General features: G+C 36.8%; 1 protein-coding gene across 3 annotated transcripts in view; it reads right to left on the minus strand.

The window, feature by feature from the left end:
• LOC123523113 (protein TALPID3-like) overlaps positions 1-20494 on the minus strand; it is a 140335-nt gene that overhangs the window by 4725 nt on the left and 115116 nt on the right. For 2 of the 3 annotated variants that reach the window (XM_053545578.1, XM_053545576.1), the window contains exons 18-33: positions 19430-19586; positions 19052-19162; positions 16516-16727; positions 15930-16130; positions 15489-15602; positions 12697-12905; positions 11871-12010; positions 9321-9547; positions 8668-8935; positions 7648-7811; positions 5527-5678; positions 4911-5128; positions 4578-4669; positions 3361-3504; positions 2733-2994; positions 1801-2028 (exon numbers count right to left, since the gene is read on the minus strand). In XM_053545578.1, the coding sequence (XP_053401553.1) occupies positions 1801-2028; positions 2733-2994; positions 3361-3504; positions 4578-4669; positions 4911-5128; positions 5527-5678; positions 7648-7811; positions 8668-8935; positions 9321-9547; positions 11871-12010; positions 12697-12905; positions 15489-15602; positions 15930-16130; positions 16516-16727; positions 19052-19162; positions 19430-19586 (2899 nt within the window). The remainder of the gene's footprint in view (positions 1-1800; positions 2029-2732; positions 2995-3360; positions 3505-4577; positions 4670-4910; positions 5129-5526; positions 5679-7647; positions 7812-8667; positions 8936-9320; positions 9548-11870; positions 12011-12696; positions 12906-15488; positions 15603-15929; positions 16131-16515; positions 16728-19051; positions 19163-19429; positions 19587-20494) is intronic. The other variant, XM_053545585.1, reaches the window with a different exon arrangement.

Here is a 20494-nt window from a genome sequence, read left to right on the forward strand (position 1 = left end):
TATGTACAATCAAGTAAACCCTGGGGCTGGGTCAATCTGACCCCGGGGTGGGGGGGGGGGGGGGGGGGGGTCAAGATTTGAACGACTTTAGTAGAGGTCCACTAGGCAATGCTACATGTCAAATATCTAAGCTCTAGGCCTTCTGGTTTATTTTTAGACAATTTTTAAGATTTTTCTATGTACAATCAAGTAACCCAAAGGGGCGGGGTCAATTTGACCCCAGGGGTCATGATTTTAACAAATTTTGTAGAAGTCTATTAGGCAATGCTACATGTCAAATATCTAAGCTCTAGGCCTTCTGGTTTATTTTTAGAAAATTTTTGAAGATTTTCCCATGTAAAATCAAGTGACCCCTGGGGCAGGGTCAATTTTGACCCCGGGGGTCATGATTTGAATAAATTTTGTAGAGGTCCACTAGGCAATGCTACATGTGAAATATCTAAGCTGTAGACCTGGTTTATTTTTAGAAAATTTTTGAAGATTTTTCTATGTACAATCAAGTAACCCAATGGGGCAGGGTCAATTTGACCCCGGGGGTCATGATTTGAACAAATTTTGTAGAAGTCTACCAGGCAATGCTACATGTCAAATATCTAAGATCTAGGCCTTCTGGTTTGTTTTAAGCAAATTTTTGAAGATTTTCCTATGTAAAATCAAGTGACCCCTGGGGCGGGGTCAATTTTGACCCTGGGGTCATGATTTGAACATATTTTGTAGAGGTCCACTAGGCAATGCTACATGTCGAATATCTAAGCTCTAGGCCTTCTGGTTTATTTTTAGAAAATTTTGAAGATTTTTCTATGTACAATCAAGTAACCCAATGGGGTGGGGTCAATTTGACCCCAGGATCATGATTTGAACAAATTTTGTAGAGGTCCATTAGGCAATGCAACATGTGAAATATCTAAGCTCTAGGCCTTCTGGTTTATTTTTAGAAATTTTTTGAAGATTTTCCTATGTACAATCAAGTAACCCAATGGGGCGGGGTCATGATTTGAACAAATTTTGTAGAGGTCCACTAGGCAATGCTACATGTGAAATATCTAAGCTCTAGGCCTTCTGGTTTATTTTTAGACAATTTTTGAAGATTTTCCTATGTAAAATCAAGTGACCCCTGGGGCGGGGTCAGTTATGACCCCGGGGTCATGATTTGAACAAATTTAGTAGAGGTCCACTAGGCAATGCTACACGTCAAATATCTAAGCTCTAGGGCTTCTGGTTTTTGAGAAGAAGATTTTTTAAAGATTTTCCTATGTAAAATCAAGTGACCCCTGGGGTGGGGTCAATTTTGACCCCGGGGTCATGATTTGAACAAACTTGGTAGAGGTCCACTAGGCAATGCTTCACACCAAATATCTAAGCTCTAGGGCTTCTGTTTTTTTAAAAGAAGATTTTTAAAGTTTTTCCTTTCTGTTGCCATGGCAACCAGAGTTCTGCATGGAATTCAATTCTTTGAACAATTTTTGTAGAGCTTCACCCAAGGAACATTCCTGTGAAGTATGGATGAAATTGGCCTAGCGGTTTATGAGAAGATGTTTTCTAAAGTAAAAGTTTACGGACACCGGAAAGTGACTGATCCTAATAGCTCACCCTGAGCCTTTGGCTCTGGTGAGGTAAAAAGAACAGACCTGAAACTGTTAGAATAACATAGAGCAGAATCTCGCTAAATCTAATGTGAACCTGGTGAAATATCTTTTATCAGTAAAGATGCCATCTTCTGATGAAGATGATACATGGTTTTACAGGAAAACTGTGAGCATGTTCGATTTAAACCAAGAGCTGTCTATGTGCAACACTGACCTTGTTGGGCTGTTCTGCCTCCTGCACCAATCATGCCTTTAGCTTGTGGCTGCCTTCCACCTGGTGTTAGCCTTCCTGTTGGTGTGTGAGACCTCCCAGAATCCCTCACTGGAACATCTGTGTCCTCTCTTCTCATTGGCTGACCTTGAGCATTATTGTCAAATGAGGAGCTGCGTTTCAGGATACCTCTGGTTGGACTAACAGATCTCTGTTGGTCATTCAAGTCACCTGAACAGCAAAAAATAAATGTGGACTTTACAAAGGCCTACCTACTGTAAATTAAAAATTTCATTGCAAATGCCATTCAATTTTATTCTGAACCTTATTGTAAATGTACATGCAAAAACATGATTTATGCAAAACACTTGTTTAAAAAGAAATAAAAAAGGAATAAATCTGAAGACTGTTAAATTTAGCTGAACTTAACAGCTGATCCTCTTATGTGTTGACCACTGTTTTGTCTGTAAATTCTATCACAACCTAAATTCTTCAATGATTTTTTTCATTTACTTCAATTATTAACACAGTCACCATTACAATATTTGTGAACAAAAACATAATACAGTGTCTGTGATCAATCTGCAAGTGAAATAGTATAATAAATATATACATAATGTGTATAAAGTGTTTTCCACTGGAACATAAGGCATAAAGAATTTTTTTAAAAACTTGTAACAAATTAGCGCTGACATGTCAAAGATTTAAGTATTAGAAAACATTTCTTTCCAGGGGTGTTGTTAAAATATATCTTAGCCATGCCATGCAGTTCTATAACATCATTCATGTTTGGAGATGTTTTCTTTTCAGAAATTAAACAGATTATACTTTAGCCTTGATTATTTTTTTTGCCTGGTTCAAGACATTATGTAAGTAAGCCTTTTTTCCAAAAGAAAAGTTTACAGAAATCAGTGCACTGTGAATTGTGAGCAAACCTTCAAATGAAACTCTAGTGGGTGATTGAGTCCTGAAACCGGGTGACTGTGAACGCTTCTTGGAACTCCTGTCTTTCTGTGGTGAGGACACACCTCTTTGGTATGAAGCTCCATCCTCTGGTGACCTTGTTCGAGGCGACTTGCTACGTGTAGGTGCAGCATGCCTCATGTCTCGTTCAGGAATGTACTGTTGCTGGCCAGCAGGGACAACACGGATCACCTCTCCCTCGCTCTTACCTGTTGTACTGAGGACATCTGTTACCTAGAAATGGCAAAAATACATTTTAAAGTCTAGAAGCATTTCCTTGAATAACCCTTATTCAGCTATTTTCCTGCCATTTGTATTGAATGACATCAAGATTTTGTTATATACATATGACAACACATGAGACGCTTGTATTCAAACCCTCCTTTGTAATGCAGTATAGCTGTAACTCTATAAATACCTGAGAATTTTCAGATCCTACTTTGAAAGACGTGGATTGGAGGGTAAAGAAATGAACTAAAGCTCAAGGTTACCTACTTTTGATGAATAACCTCCCTCCTCCGTGACAAGTATGATTACTGGTCAACTTATATCAAGACTGCCTAATAGCACAAGTTCAGGGAAAAGCTAAAATAGTGTTACCTGTTTATGTGACATCTGATACATGCCATACTGTGGGGCAGCACTCTGTAATCGAGCCAACATGTCTAGGACTGGGTCCTTCTCTGGCGGGAACTCGGTCTTGTAAAGAAACTCTCCCTCACTGCGGGACAGGTCTGTCTCCTCCTGCATATGCAATACAGAGAATTTCACAATATTTTTGCTCATAAGTATATACATAGTTAGCCACACTTCTGTGAGAATGTTAACAAACACAATGTACAGACATAGTAAGCCCCACTTTCAAACATAATGTACAGACTTCAGACTTTTGTAAGTCTGGTTTCTGTGAGAATATGAATAAACATTACTGTACAGACACAGCAATTCCTGCTTCTGTGAGAATGCTAACAAATATAATGTACAGACATAGGAAGTCCAGCTTCTTTGAGAATGTAAATGTAAATGTAAACATGATGCAATATAAATACATAGCAATTCCCGCTTCCGTGAGAATGTGAACAAACATAATGTACAGACATAGCAATTCCCACTTTTGTGTGATTGCTAACAAACATAATGTACAGACATAGGAAGTCCCACTTTTGTGTGATCGCTAACAAACATAATGTACAGACATAGGAAGTCCCACTTTTGTGTGATTGCTAACAAACATAATGTAAAGACATAGAAGTCCCACTTTTGTGTGATTGCTAACAAACATAATGTACAGACATAGGAAGTCCGGCTTCATTGAGAATGTAACCGGACATAAATGTAGTAAGTCCAGCTTCTGTGAGAATGTGAACAAACATAATGGACACTGATAAGTGCCTCCTCAGTAAAAATCAACTAATGCTAAATAAGTTATATATATACACATTTTTAATTTTTAATAAAAGATCTGTATAGGTGTTCTAAAGACATAATCATGAACACAGCCCGCAGGCTTAGCTCAGTAGGTAGAGCGTCGGTCTACAGATCGCGGGGTCGTGAGTTCAATCCTCAGGCGGGGCGTATGTTCTCCGTGACTATTTGATAAACAATATTGTGCCTGAAATCATTAGTCCTCCACCTTTGATTCATGTGGGGAAGTTGGCAGTTACTTACAGAGAACAGGTTTGTACTGGTACAGAATCCAGGAACACTGGTTAGGTTAACTGCCCGCCATTACATGACTGAAATACTGTTAAAAAACGGCGTTAAACCCAAAACAAACAAACAAATAATCATGAACAGGAATGTAAATAATTGGTTACCAAGTCAACATCATCAATATCTTTCCATGTACTAGCTGAGCTGACATCAACCCTCTTCTGGGACATACGTATCATCCTTTCTCTTACTGCAACTGTAAACATACACAAACAAAATCAATATTTACCTAATCAATATATTTTAAGAAGTTTTTCCATGCAAGAATAATCTTTCCAACAAATTATTCCAGAATGACCTGAACTTAAAATTAGTTTCCTCTATCTGCTAAATTTGTTTACCAGTACTTCAATTTGTCACTGATCACTGACTGATTTAAACTGCTCTATTACTTGTCTGAGAGATAAGTTATAATTTATATAATAATTTATACAAACCTTCATCTATTGGGAAGTCAGCCACTTCCCCATCACTTTTATTGATAAGCCATTGACCCTCTGAGACACACTCGTTAAATGTATCAGATATAGATGAAGATTCCGTGTAACTCGACTCAGACGGTGTACGACTCCTTGTCTTGGCTGGAGATGGAGAACGAGTTCTTGGTTTCTGCTCCTCGACCTTGTCTGTCTGAGTCTCGGCAACAGTAAAAACACTGTAACATAACTTATGCAGTCAGAAACAAGAAAGCAAGATGAATACTACATATGATACTTCTCTTTCCTAACTTCCATTAAGATAGGAACTTAAAATAAAATATTATTTTAGAAACTAAGTGTGTTCGATCATAAAAGATTCCGAAGCTGAAGACAACAGTGGCAGCAGGACAAGTGACTGAAAGTTGGCAACGTCAATTACTTGGTCCCACCACCTCCACAAAAACTGTAGAGTTATAATTTTTTCTTTAAGGTCTAGACAAAGATTTAATTAAGGTAGTTTCATGATTCCTTACACACTGAACAAGAAAACATTTACAAAGGAACTGGAAAGCCAAATACAATGTACAAGAATCCAATAGCTGTATCGATGTACACCATAATGTTAAGTACATACACAGGTTTAGGTTGATCTTCAGCCAGTTCTTCTTCAGCCATCTCTGTTACCTGTGGTGATGTGGCTGACTTTGGTGACTCTGTTTTCGTTTTTGAGATTCTGGAATGAGTCTGATCCATACTGGCTCCAGCTGGGACAGCCATCTGAGATACCTGTGCAATAACAAACACAACATTTTTCATTTTATGTATATAGTGCGTTAATTCAATATAATTTACTGTGAAATCATTTAATTTAATGGACACGAACTTTTGTGGTTTTAGCCAAAACGGCTATTTTGTGGGGATGTAAATTCACGGAGTTTGGACTTTGAACATAAAAATGAATGAGAATTTTACTGTTTCATTTGGTTAAATTTTTCTGGATTGATTCAACTATGAACTCAAAAAAGTTAGTCCCTCACAAAAATTAATGATTTCACAGTATTTCAATTATACCTAATTTTTATAATGTAGGATATTTACGTGTAAACAAACAAAACAAGAGGACCATGATGGTCCTGAATTGCTCACCTGTTCCCACATGACCCAGTTTTGAGTATGACGTCTATTATTTGACATAGTGACCTAGTTTTAGAGCTCATGTGACCCAGTTTTGAACTTGACCTAGATCATCAAGATACAAATTCTGACTAATTTTCATGAAGATCCATTGAAAAATATGGCCTCTAGAGAGGTCACAAGGTTTTTCTATTATTTGACCTATTGACCTAGTTTTCGAAGGTACGTGACCCTGTTTTGAACTTGACCTAGATATCATCAAGGTGAACATTCTCACTAATTTTCATGAAGATCTCTTGAGAAATATGGCCTCTAGAGAGGTCACAAGGTTTTTCTATTTTTATACCTACTGGCCTAGTTTTTGACCGCACGTGACCCAGTTTCAAAACTGACCTAGATATCATCAAGGTGAACATTCAAACCAATTTTCATGAAGATCCATTGAAAAATATGGCCTCTAGAGAGGTCAAAAGATTTTTCTAATTTTAGACCTATTGACCTAGTTTTTGATTGCAGTTGACCCAGTTTCAAACTTGACCTATATATCATCAAGATAAACATTCAGACCAACTTTCATACAGATCCCATGAAAAATATGGCCTCTAGAGAGGTCACAAGGTTTTTTCATTATTTGACCTACTGACCTACTTTTTGATGGCACGTGATCCACTTTCAAATTTGACCTAGATATCATCAAGATGAACATTCTGACCAATTTTTATGAAGATCCATTCACAAGTATGGCCTCTAGAGAGGTCACAATGTTTTTCTATTTTTAGACCTACTGACCTAGTTTTTGACCGCACGTAACCCAGTTTCAAACTTGACCTAGATACCATCAAGATGAACATTCAGACCAACTTTCATACAGATCCCATGAAAAATATGGCCTTTACAGAGGTCACAAGGTTTTTCTATTATTTGACCTACTGACCTAGTTTTTAATGGCACGTGACCCAGTTTCAAACTTGACCTAGATATCATCAAGGTGAACATTCTGACCAATTTTCAGGAAGATCTTGTGAAATATATGGCCTCTAGAGAGGTCACAAGGTTTTTCTATTTTTAGACCTACTGACCTAGTTTTTGACCGCATGTGACCCAGTTTCGAACTTGACCTAGATATCATCAAGGTGAACATTCTGACCAATTTTCATAAAGACCCCATGAAAAATGTGACCTCTAGAGTGGTCACAAGCAAAAGATTACGCACGGATGCACGCACGGACGGACGGACGACGGACGCTGCGCGATCACAAAAGCTCACCTTGTCACTTTGTGACAGGTGAGCTAAAAATTATAGTTATTAAAAACTCATTTAATAATATGTACACAACTATCATATTAACATTAATTTGATAATCGAAAAGTTTCCGACAAAGATCAGAGATAGAGTTACATGTTTTGTTCAATTACACAAAAACTGAATATAGCTGTGGTCATGTCAAGCATGTTTAAATTCCCATGTAAGCATCTCTTTAAATAATAATAATACTGAACTAAAAAAACCTTTATTTTTGCCACATACTGATTTGTTCACTGTATCAAAGTTCTACAGATTATTAACCCCCACACTCCATCCCTAAAAAGTAGAAAGATGGAATGTATTCAATCTACAAACCAGGAATGGTTCCTCGTGCACAGATCTAGGAGACAGTTCTGGTGGTGTGAGAGGTCTGGCTGGTAGTAAGGGCTCGGGTTCAGGTTTGGGCGACTCTGGAGGCGCTGCTATATCATGTCTTGATTGAATACTGGCACCAACGTTTACATCTGGCTGTAGCTTTTCTGAAAAATAAACAATATTTGACTGTAGCCTCTTAAGAGCATACACTGCCAGGAAGATTAAAGTCTATGGAGAGACGTGCTTGAGACAGGCTATATTGTAATATTGCAACAACTGTTCAAATATCTATAAAAGCCTTTTCTTATACTTTTGCAAAATAAGATTTTTTCAATTTCCAGGTGAGAAAATGTATGCAATTATCCGATCAAATGTATCTCTTCACATTTGTATATAGCTAGTTTATAATGCCGCAATAGTGCTAGTACTATAGCGGCGCCACTTAAGTATACACTACTGAAGATAAGGTTATTCCCTAGGATAAGTATAATCTATATTAAATAGAATATATATCCTTGACATGTGATTGGGCAAATGTATACTTTTCCTGCTAGGTAGGAAAGAAAACCTGTTGTACACAGGCAGGCAGGCAAGATCCTTACGGCCAACTCATTATATATAAACATGTACTGCTATATTATTATGAACTTCACAGTTATTTCCTGAGTGAAATTCTTAATAAAGGCAGCCTGTCACAACTTTGAAAACAATTTTTATGTAATACATTTTTGCTTTAGTTCGTTTAAACGTTTCACTGACACAATTATAGTCATATGGTGACTTTCCAGTTTTTGATGGTGGCGTAAGACCCCAGGTGCCCATCTGTGCATTATTCTATCACAGGCTGGCACCTGGGAAGAAACACCCACCTTCAGTATGCCTTGTCTTATCAACTCAAAACTTTTGGATGTCACATTATGTCATGTCAAATTTTCTGTGGAACATCATATTGAAAAATGAAAATTTTATTTCTCAACTGGCAATCTAAATAGTCCCTGTTTGTAGAAAATGTTTTGATACCTGCAAGTCTGTCCAATTCGTCCTTAATATCATAGGATGCTGAACTCTCTGGTTCAGATTCTGGCTCTATATATTGTATGACTGGTTGCTGAACCACCGGTGGCGGTGGTTCTAGGGGTTCGAGCACTTCCTGTACCATCCTTGGGGTTCCTGCAGGGGGTGAAGCTACTGGGGTTGGGGCTGGAGAAACTCGTCTGGGTGGGGATGATCTAGGACTTGCCCTTGGAGTTGGTTCAGGAGTACTAACATTAGCCTGATGCACAGAGGGCTGGAAATGTACAATACAAGCATACAAAATGATGAAATAACAACACTTGTAAGAAAAGTATATTTTTAGAACAGTGAGTGCCATTTGCACAATTTCAGATATTCTTTCATATGCGAATCAAAGCTGAATTAAATAAAACAAGACCTGTCCATAAGACAGCCAATGTTCACCTATTCAATTTGTTGTCCAAGCTGGAATATTCCAGTATCTGCATTAGTTTAAGTAGTAATTAAATTAGAAAATCTGGAGGTGAGATTTGGTATGTGTATAAAGTGTCTATCTGGTACCAGTCAGATTTCTTTATATTGTACCCCAATGAGAGCAGAATTCGGCTGCATTCTCTTTATTTACAATAAATAGATTTAATCTTAAACTAACTATATACCTCTTCCATTTCCTCTGAAACAGGCTCTTCCCATTCAGGACCATCTTCAGGGACCCTCGGCTGTCCCCTAACCTGTGTCTGATCCTCAGAGTCCGGTCTCTGTCCTAGCATGGTTCGAACTTTCTCCTGCAGGACTTCTTCAACCAGTCTGTTGACCAGGCTGTTATCTACTGGATATCCGGCATCAATAAACAGCTGCATCCCACGGTGACCAATGGTATCCATTACTAAAATAGAGAATAAAACTTTCTTCTGCAGATTTAAATTTCACACTTTCATCTGTTTAGTATAGAAATTTGTTAAATATTTCCAACACTTCTGGCTTATAGGATTTCATCTATAGCTGAAAGATTTGCAAAACTGTGAATTCTTACATTTTATTATATCATATCTGGAGTCTAAAACAAAAATGCTGTTCAACAATGCATATATCTGGTAAATTTGTTTTTAGCTCACCTGTCACAAAGTGACAAGGTGAGCTTTTGTGATCGCGCGGTGTCCGTCGTCCGTCCGTCCGTCCGTAAACTTTTGCTTTTGACCACTCTAGAGGTCACATTTTTCATTGGATCTTTATGAAAGTTGGTCAGAATGTTTATCTTGATGATATCTAGGTCAAGTTCGAAACTGGGTCACGTGTCATCAAAAACTAGGTCAGTAGGTCTAAAAATAGAAAAACCTTGTGACCTCTCTAGAGGCCATATATTACACAAGATCTTCATGAAAATTGGTCAGAATGTTCAACTTGATGATATCTAAGTCAAATTCGAAACTGGGTCACGTGCCATCAAAAACTAGGTCAGTAGGTCTAAAAATAGAAAAACCTTGTGACCTCTCTAGAGGCCATATATTTCACAAGATCTTCATGAAAATTGGTCAAAACGTTCACCTTGATGATATCTAGGTCAAGTTCAAAACTGGGTCACGTGCCTTCAAAAACTAGGTCAGTAGGTCAAATAATAGAAAAACCTTGTGACCTCTCTAGAGGCCATATTTTTCATGGGATCTGTATGAAATTTGGTCTGAATGTTCATCCTGATGATATCTAGGTCAAGTTCGAAACTGGGTCACGTGCGGTCAAAAACTAGGTCAGTAGGTCTAAAAATAGAAAAACCTTGTGACCTCTCTAGAGGCCATATTTTTCATGAGATCTTCATGAAAATTGGTCAGAATGTTCACCTTGATGATATCTAGGTCAGGTTTGAAAGTGGGTCATGTGCCATCAAAAACTAGGTCAGTAGGTCAAATAGTAGAAAAACCTTGTGACCTCTCTAGAGGCCATATTTTTCATGGGATCTGTATGAAAGTTGGTCTGAATGTTCAACCTGATGATATCTAGGTTAAGTTTGAAACAGGGTCATGTGTGGTCAAAAACTAGGTCAGTAGGTCTAAAAATAGAAAAACCTTGTGACCTCTCTAGAGGCCATACTTGTGAATGGATCTCCATACAAATTGGTCAGAATGTTAACCTTGATGATATCTAGGTCAAGTTTGAAACAGGGTCACGTGCCTTACAAAACTAGGACAGTAGGTCAAATAATAAAAAAACCTTGTGACCTCTCTAAAGGCCATACTTTTCATGGGATCTGTATGAAAGATGGTCTGAATGTTCATCTTGATGATATCTAGGTCACAAGTTTGAAACTGGGTCAACTGCGGTCAAAAACTAGGTCAGTAGGTCTAAAATTATTAAAATCTTTTGACCTCTCTAGAGGCCATATTTTTCAATGGACCTTCATGAAAATTGATCTGAATGTTCACCTTGATGATATCTAGATCAGTTTTGAAACTGGGTCACGTGCGGTCAAAAACTAGGCCAGTAGGAATAAAAATAGAAAAACCTTGTGACCTCTATAGAGGCCATATTTTTCATGAAAATTAGTGAGAATGTTCACCTTGATGATATCTAGGTAAAGTTCAAAACAGGGTCACGTTCCTTCGAAAACTAGGTCAATAGGTCAAATAATAGAAAAACCTTGTGACCTCTCTAGAGACCATATTTTTCAATGGATCTTCATGAAAATTGGTCAGAATTTTTATCTTCATAATATCTAGGTCAGTTTCAAAACTGGGTCACATGAGCTCAAAAACTAGGTCACTATGTCAAATAATAGAAAAAACGACGTCATACTCAAAACTGGGTCATGTGGGAAGAGGTGAGCGATTCAGGACCATCATGGTCCTCTTGTTCATACATGCCAGGTATTAAGTAACAGTTATCTTTCCTATCAACCCTTACTTTTTATCTTTTTACGGTTATTCTGTGTTGCTCACATACAAAATGATAAACATTTCTGGAGTCAGATGTAACAAAAGCAACCACTCAGTTACTTCAAGCCAGCTGGATGGCTTCCTAACATGACAACCCAAACACGGCTTGAATCTAAAAAGATGGGAGGCAAGTGATTTTAGGTCTTCTTAGCTGCACATTCATAAATGTCTTTTTCCTTTACCAAGTTTGAAGCAAAACTGTAGTGCAATAGCCAATGCTTATACATGCATAGTTTTATTTAGTTTTGAGATTAAGTTACTCAGTCAAAACGATGATTTTACCAAACATGGACTTTTCCTTCTCCTCTGCCATACTGTCCTCTGACGTCTCAGACACAACATGACTGAGGTCGTGGGGTTCCTCTGTGTCCTTCAGGGAGTAAACCTCAGTAATGATTCTGGCCATCAATTCTTGCTCTATCCTAGAAAACAATGATTAAAATATGTTAATATTAAAAATATAGTGTGTGGCATTAAATCATACTAAAAGCAAGTACATTTTTGTAATTTTCTTTTTTTATAAAATTATACTATTCAAATGTTAAGTTCTTATCACCTTATTTAAAATATTTTTTGCAACAGATGCATATGTAAGTACTCAAAATGTTGCTTTTTGTCTGTGATGTTTCTATCTTTACTAGTACTTACAAGTTAAATTATCATGATAAATTACCATTACTGGTCAAAAATCTACTATGAGCATACCTAAAATGGATATTCTAGTTACTATTAAAAAGTATCTTTATTTTGTTTTGCTGAAGTTTATTTTCAATAACACAGATCTTGGTCATATGATTAATTAAAATGAACTAAATCATTTCTTGTAATTCAGTGCCGATATTGAAAGGTACATGGTCATGCTTTTCACAGACGATTTTGATATGTTCACAACTTAAAGGATCTATCAAAACACTTCTGACTGGCTGACACCTTTAACATGTAAATTAAATGTAAACATTCTAAAAATATTGGCAAAATGTATTTTAGGCAGGGAACCATGTTAAGCCTTTGGTATGCAAGAATGTAGGAGGCAACTTATTAACCAGATGAAGGTCTAAAAACCTGTGTCTAGTATCTGACTGCAAATAACTGAACTGTTAAACTGTACCATTCAGTAGCCTTGTTCTGCAGAATATCTCTTCTCCTAATATCTTCTGCTATGAGGTCAGAGGTCAACTGTCTGTCAGCAGATGGAAGTTTTGGAGGGAATGCGGGTCCATTATGTTGTTCTTCAGGGACTTCCTCTGGCTGGTACCCAGGCAACTCCAAACCTATTGCTGATTCTACATCAGCATCCTCATCTACAATGGTGTCATCCTGGAACCAGTGTAAATTCAATTTGAAATAACAATGATATTGAATATGTAAGAGAATATGACTTATAAAAAAATGATTGGTATGAAAGAAACAAATGCGAGTTATTTTTCAATATGTGCATGAAATATATAGAAAAGACAACTATATGAAAATGAAAACAGTAAGAAACATGTTTCAGATCAAAATATATGTGACATTATACCAATACCAAAGCTTGTACTCACACAAATACTCTGAAATCCCGAAAATAAGCCGCAGCTTATTTTAAATTTTCGTAAGGATTTGGTGGCTTATTAATGAGACCAGCTGATTTTTGAGTACGGCTAACTTTGAGTACATATATCCGGTAACAGTTTAAAAACCAGCATATGTTCAAGTACCAAAATACTGCATATAAAGATGTCATATTGTTTGCTTTTTAGTAAAAACATCGACATTGGTAATACTGATACTTCTGACATGCCCGTTTCGTTACAATTTCTTAATGAAACTAATTGTGATAAACACTGCATTGTATTATCAATTTATATGTCTAATACTCTTCTTCTCAAAGCTACTTGAAACTACTTTGGGTGAAGTTCATAAAAGACTTCAATGTTGCCGCTGATAATTGTGTATTCATATGGAGCCATCTTTTTAAATGTCTAAACCAAATCATAAAGGAACTAACTTTAAGCAGATATACCATTATATATAAATGATTGACTTATTCATTTGTTATAATAATGCTGAAAGTTAAAAGGAGAAATGTAAATATAGAAACTAGCTTAAGGGTTTCTGGTTTCATAGCAACCACGTTAGAAATAAGCATACATGAATATATTGAAACAACTTTATGAGACAGGCTGATGTCAGAAAGATATGCTAGCAAAGCAGATGAAATATCAAACAGAGACTGTACTGAGATCATTACCGATAACTAATTCATCTAAATATCAAGAAAAATATCACACTGGGTTTATATATTATAAGCACCGCAGTTCACACGATTCATAAGTCACAATCTCATGTAAATATATATTGTTACAATTACCACTATGTGCAAAAGATTAAAATTAAACCAAATTATAATGGTCAAAAGTGATTTCTTTATGTACTCTCTGTGAAAGTTAGTACTTGACCTAGACACTGATGGACATAACATTCAGTACAAACTCTCTAGAGTATATATAACTTGAAAGACTGAAGTCTGTTTGTTGTACAGTAGTTGTTGTTCCACAAAGAATATTTTTTCATTATGGAAGTGTTTATGATAAACTTCAATAGACTGCAAAGTTTTAACATTTCCATTTAACATTTTAAAATGATTTCTACAAAATACTGTAAGTCACCCAATAGCAAAATTTACAGAATTTTATTTAAGGTAACAGTAAGCGCTGTTCTTAAAATCTGAGATTAACACTGTTTTTCACATTATGCAATGTATGCATAATCTAACAACATGAAGGTAACTTCAACTGCATGTACACGACTTTGAATTAGTTTTTTGTCCAACAAATTATTTTCACTTGAAATATAAACCTATTTTTTAAAACTTCTAAAGGCAAAACCTGACAAAAATACTTTGCAACAAAAAAGCACAATTAAATGAAAACTGGTAAACCATGAGCACTAAAACCAAAGCTGTAACATAATGGTAGAAGTGACAGTCACTTTGTCCATGACTGGTAAATATGAACCCTTCTGGAAACATAACTGGTTAACTACAAACACTTGGATGTAATGCTACAAGTGACAGCTAAAATAGTGCTGCAAACCAAAGCACACATTAACAAGAGCTGTCTCCATAGGATGACACATGCCCCCGATGGCACTTTGAATGAATAGTTATGGCCGATGTTAGAGTTTAGGACCTTTGACCTACGGACCTGGGTCTTGCGCGCGACACGTCGTCTTACTGTGCCACACATTCATGCGTAGTTATTTTAAAATCCATGCATGAATGACAAAGATATGGACGGACTGGACACGCCCATCAATGCACTATCATGAAATATGACCTTTAACGTCTAAGTGTGACCTTGACCTTTGAGCTACAGACCTGGGTCTTGCGTGCGACACGTCGTCTTACTGTGGTACACATTCATGCCCAATAATTTTAAAATCCATGCATAAATAACAAAGATATGGACCGGACACGCCCAACTATCATAAAAAATGACCTTTAACGTCCAAGTGTGACCTTGACCTTTGAGCTACAGACCTGGGTCTTGCGCACGACACGTCGTCTTACTGTGGTACACATTCATGCCAAGTTATTTGAAAATCCATCCATGGATGACAAAGATATGGACCGGACACGCCCAACTATCATGAAAAATGACCTTTAACGTCTAAGTGTGACCTTGACCTTTGAGCTACGGACCTGGGTCTTGCGCAAGACACATCGTCTTACTGTGGTACACATTCATGCCAAGTTATTTGAAAATCCATCCATCGATGACAAAGATATGGACCGGACACGAAAATTGCGGACAGACTGACAGACCGACAGAATGACAGACGGTTAAAAAACTATATGCCTCCCTTCGGGGGCATAAAAACAAAACTACCTGTTCTTGACACACAAACATTTAAGCTTACACTATTATGATTTTCATGATTATTGACAGAATTAGTGATTGCAGGATGAGAAATGGTGATGCTTTCTTCTTCCTCTACTTTCTCTCTATCCTCATGATCAACTGAATCTGGATCCTAAATATTTCACATGAACAGTTAAAAATATGAAGCGATTTTCTGTCCAGGATATATATGTTTTTAAGGGTAAGAAGGAAATATTTAGTTTCTCAGATTATATACTTTGTAAACATTTCATTTCAACATTAACCTCTTTTCTCAATAATGTCTCATGAAAATATGACTCTACAGTAATGTATGTCCCCTTTAATAGAATATCACCAGAAAACAAAAACTGATATTGTTTAAAATACTGTTTATTCTTTTCATGTTGATAAAAGAGCTTAAATGGCAACCCATGATACAGAGTTTGGCTTCATGACTGATTCACTAAGATATACATACCTCATGATAAACCACCTCATAATGAGCCTTGGCTGGTGACCTCCCTGGGGTCTTGTTGGGTGTGCCCCGGGGCGATACAATCTGGACATGTTTCTTGGGTTTAGGTTCGGGTGTCCTTGCCCTCAGCTGTTGTACAGGTTCTTCCTCCATAATTTCAGAAATTTCTGAAATATCTGTGTCAATGTCTACTGCTGGTAACACCTGGGTAACGAAATAGTAAATTACTTATTTATAAAATTATTTACAATGAAAACCTGTATAAAGAAACAAGTCAAAATATCTGCTTTTTAAGTTAAGGTCAACATACTGACAGATAATCATACTGAATACAATTTAAAATTACACAATGAAATTGTGAAAGTCAATGCCAGTTTAAAGTTCTTGCAAGGTATAAACTCTTACAAGGTCTTGGTAACAGATGTGTCACTTTAAAGGAATTAGAACAGAAATTTCCTCACACAGCAACAGTCCCCTTTGCAAGCCTCTGCATCAAGCAAAAATAAGGTGCAACATCACATTATTAACACAAGCAATTTCAGATTATTGTTCATATATAAACATGTTGAAAATTTATAATTAGTCAAACCTGTTTTCCCAGTTCTGGTCTGCTTTTCCTGTCCTCCTCCTCCATTCCCACAGAAACCATAGAAACATTGCCCTCTGCTGTAACCTGGGATATGGGGTTAAAGGTCATAGGACCTGGAGTAGAGGTCATGGAAGATGGCACAGTGAGACCAATATCCATCCTTGGACCACCTAAAGGTACAGCCATGGGAATCAGCTGGCCAGGTATTGGTGCTGTAAGACAAGGCAAATACCTTGAATGGTGAGATTGTTATTAGACAAGAAGATATACAAACAAGTACTGGTAAGGTAGTATGGTAAGTTTTCAGTCTTACTGGTGATGGAAGACCCAATATAACCTTTTAGGATATTCAGGTGCCAAAGGATACTTGTGTACAACTACAAACTTTTTGCAAGTCACCTGGCTGGTATCTCACATGTAAGAAAACAACCCTGTTTTGGCTAAAATATTTTCGAAAGGCTCACATAAATCATTCATTTGGGTCGAGGATACCCCATCACTATTAAGAGTGTTTAGCAAATTCTTTTAACTGTCAATTATCCCAAGATTACTTTACCAGTGTCTGCTAGTAACTGACAATGCACGAATGAATGGAAACAAGAATGGTGTTATCACTGTATGACACATGCTGAATGGAAACAAGAAAGTTGTTGGCATTGTAGGACACATGCTTCACAAAATAATAAATAAAGTTCACTACAGGGACCTAACTCCAGAAAAATAATCAGACATGAAAATTGTGATGATATGCATGTTTTTTTTTCAGGTTGATGATGTTTATCAATTTTCATTGCATTTGGATGGAAGCTGTAGGAAAACTTTATTGTTCTCATGAAGCTTTAATATTTCAAAGTCCAAAGAGTGCCCTAGCTCCAGAACAAACTAGAGCTATCACTAAAAGTGATGAATGTACCCCCCGCATGCACTGACACAGTACATTGCAATTTGACGCACACAAGATTGCATAATTATGTGGACTTTATGTATATAGACTGTATGTATACAGTATAGTAACAAAAAACAAAGTGCCATAACTCTGCAAAAAAAATTCTGAAAGAACCAAACATGCCCCATGCACAACTACTGTTGTTACTGATCACTTGTGTGAAGTTTCATTAAATTGTATCAAGGGGATCAGGAGAGATGGTGCGCACAAGATTGTGTCTATGTATATAGTATAGTAACAAAAAACAAAGTCCCGTAACTCTGCAATTTTTTTTTCTGAAAGAAACTAACATGCCCCATGCACAACTACTATTGTTACTAATCACTTGTGTGAAGTTTCATTAAACTGTGTCAAGGGGATGAGGAGAGATGATGTGCACAAGATTGTGTCTATGTATATAGTATAGTAAAAAAAAACAAAGTCCCGTAACTCTGCAAAAAAAAATTCTGAAAGAACTAAACATGCCCCATGCACAACTACTATTGTTACTGATCACTTGTGTGAAGTTTCATTAAATTGTGTCAAGGGGATGAGGAGAGATGGTGTGCACAACATTGTGTCTATGTATATAGTATAGTAACAAAAAACAAAGTCCCATAACTCTGCAATTATTTTTTCGGAAAGAACCTAACATGCCCCATGCACAACTACTGTTGTTACTGATCACTTGTGTGAAGTTTCATTAAATTGTATCAAGGGGATCAGGAGAGATGGTGCGCACAAGATTGTGTCTATGTATATAGTATAGTAACAAAAAACAAAGTCCCGTAACTCTGCAATTTTTTTTTCTGAAAGAAACTAACATGCCCCATGCACAACTACTATTGTTACTGATCACTTGTGTGAAGTTTCATTAAACTGTGTCAAGGGGATGAGGAGAGATGATGTGCACAAGATTGTGTCTATGTATATAGTATAGTAAAAAAAAACAAAGTCCCGTAACTCTGCAAAAAAAAATTCTGAAAGAACTAAACATGCCCCATGCACAACTACTATTGTTACTGATCACTTGTGTGAAGTTTCATTAAATTGTGTCAAGGGGATGAGGAGAGATGGTGTGCACAACATTGTGTCTATGTATATAGTATAGTAACAAAAAACAAAGTCCCATAACTCTGCAATTATTTTTTCGGAAAGAACCTAACATGCCCTATGCACAATTACTGTTGTTACTGATCACTTGTGTGAAGTTTTATTAAATTGTGTCAAGGGGATGAGGAGAGATGGTGCGCACAAAATTGTGTCTACTGACAGACGGACAGACAACCTGAAACCAGTTTACCCCCCCTTACAACTTTGTTGTCGGGGGGTACAATAATTGGACGTGAAAGTACCAAAAATTGTGCATGACCACTTCATGTTGATAATGTTAATCAAGTTCATTTCAACTGGATGAAAATTGTAGGACAAGAATGTGTGACAAACTGACAGACGGTCATTGCTATGGGGGCTATAACATTTATGTTCTGATGTATACAGATCCTTAACAGTAAGTTACATATTGCACATTTGAATGAACAAAACAAAAAACAATCTTCTAACAAATTTACATTATGTAGGAAAATAAATCATGTGTATATATAAATTTACCCGCTGCAGCAGTTGATGCTATAGGAATGTATGTACCAGTGGACGGGTTGAAGTAGAACTGTCTTACACCACCCCCTGAGGTCTGTGTCTTGGATGACATCATTTCTGTACCTAAAACAATATATACATGAACATTTTTGAAGTCAGTGTGTTTTTGTTGCTAATATGGTCATTATCTGACTTGGAAAATTTAGCCTTCTTCTTCAAAGTTTTTTTGTAAATAGTTCCAGTCTGAACTCAGCAAAATTTTATTAAAGTGATAACAAATAACTCGTAATTAGCCAAAATATTAAAATACAGAAAGCATTAGACTAAAGCCTGTAAAAGTAAATAATTATCACTGTTGACTTAGAGAATAACTGGTCTGTATTTTCAAACCTTTGACATCAGGCTGAACAGTCTGTCTAGATGGTTTCTGTTTAGCTGTATTCTGGAAGTGGAGGTATGGGTCTTTCACGGTGGTACGTCCTTTCTGGTATGAAGCTTTTCCATAGATCCTTGTCATAGCTTCCTCGTCCTCAAACACTGACTTCCTCTGTAATCATATCATTAGTACAAACACTCTATATGTTAATACATTTCCAACAAATTAATGCAAGTGTGCATGTGTGTGTTTGGGTTTAATGTCTTTTTCAACAATTTTTCAGTCATATAAATGACAGTGTCTACATGTACCAGTGAGCACAATGCCTAACTTTATAGTGCTGCCTCACTGGAATATCAAGCCATAGACACGTGACATGATAACCCACCCAGTCACGTTATACTGAGACCAGGCTGATCAGTCCTAGCACTGACCTCTTAATGCTGAGCATTGAGTAAGGAAGCTACTAGTACCATTTTTACGTCTTTGGTATGACACGACTGGGGATCATTCGAAGCGGGCACTCTATCACAAGGTTACCAAGGTGGTTTCAAAGCAAGTGATTTATGACGTGGAAAACAGAAACAGAGCAAACTGTTGCTTGTTGATTTCTAGAATGTTAACAGTAAAAATATTGACAACAGATGAAAATGAAAGAAAACTAAGATAAGATTTCTTTATTTCCTCCACACAGGGCAGTCATATCAGCTAATTTGACATAATACCATATAGCGGGTTAATTCTGCGGTTTTATCCTGAAATGGGCCTAGTTTATTTCTGCGTTTTTTATTTCTGCGACCTTCGAGAAAAGCAGGAATTAATTTTTTGCGGTTTGCATAAACTGGAAGTAAATTCTGCGCTTGGAAAACAGCTACCGCATTTACTACATCATAATTAAAGACTCAAATGCATATCGTTCTCGTCAGTTATGTCTTGGTGGCATTATCTAGATTGGAATCTAGGTCAGTGAAGTTGGCGCAGCTGATTTATGTTTAAATCTGATATCTTTTCATTACCGTGCATGATCAGAAATCAGAGTTAAAATGGGAATAGGGTCCTTCTGTTTAAAATATCGCAAA

Source organism: Mercenaria mercenaria, chromosome 1 (assembly GCF_021730395.1).
Source record: "Mercenaria mercenaria strain notata chromosome 1, MADL_Memer_1, whole genome shotgun sequence".
NCBI classification, from domain to species: Eukaryota; Metazoa; Mollusca; class Bivalvia; order Venerida; family Veneridae; genus Mercenaria; species Mercenaria mercenaria.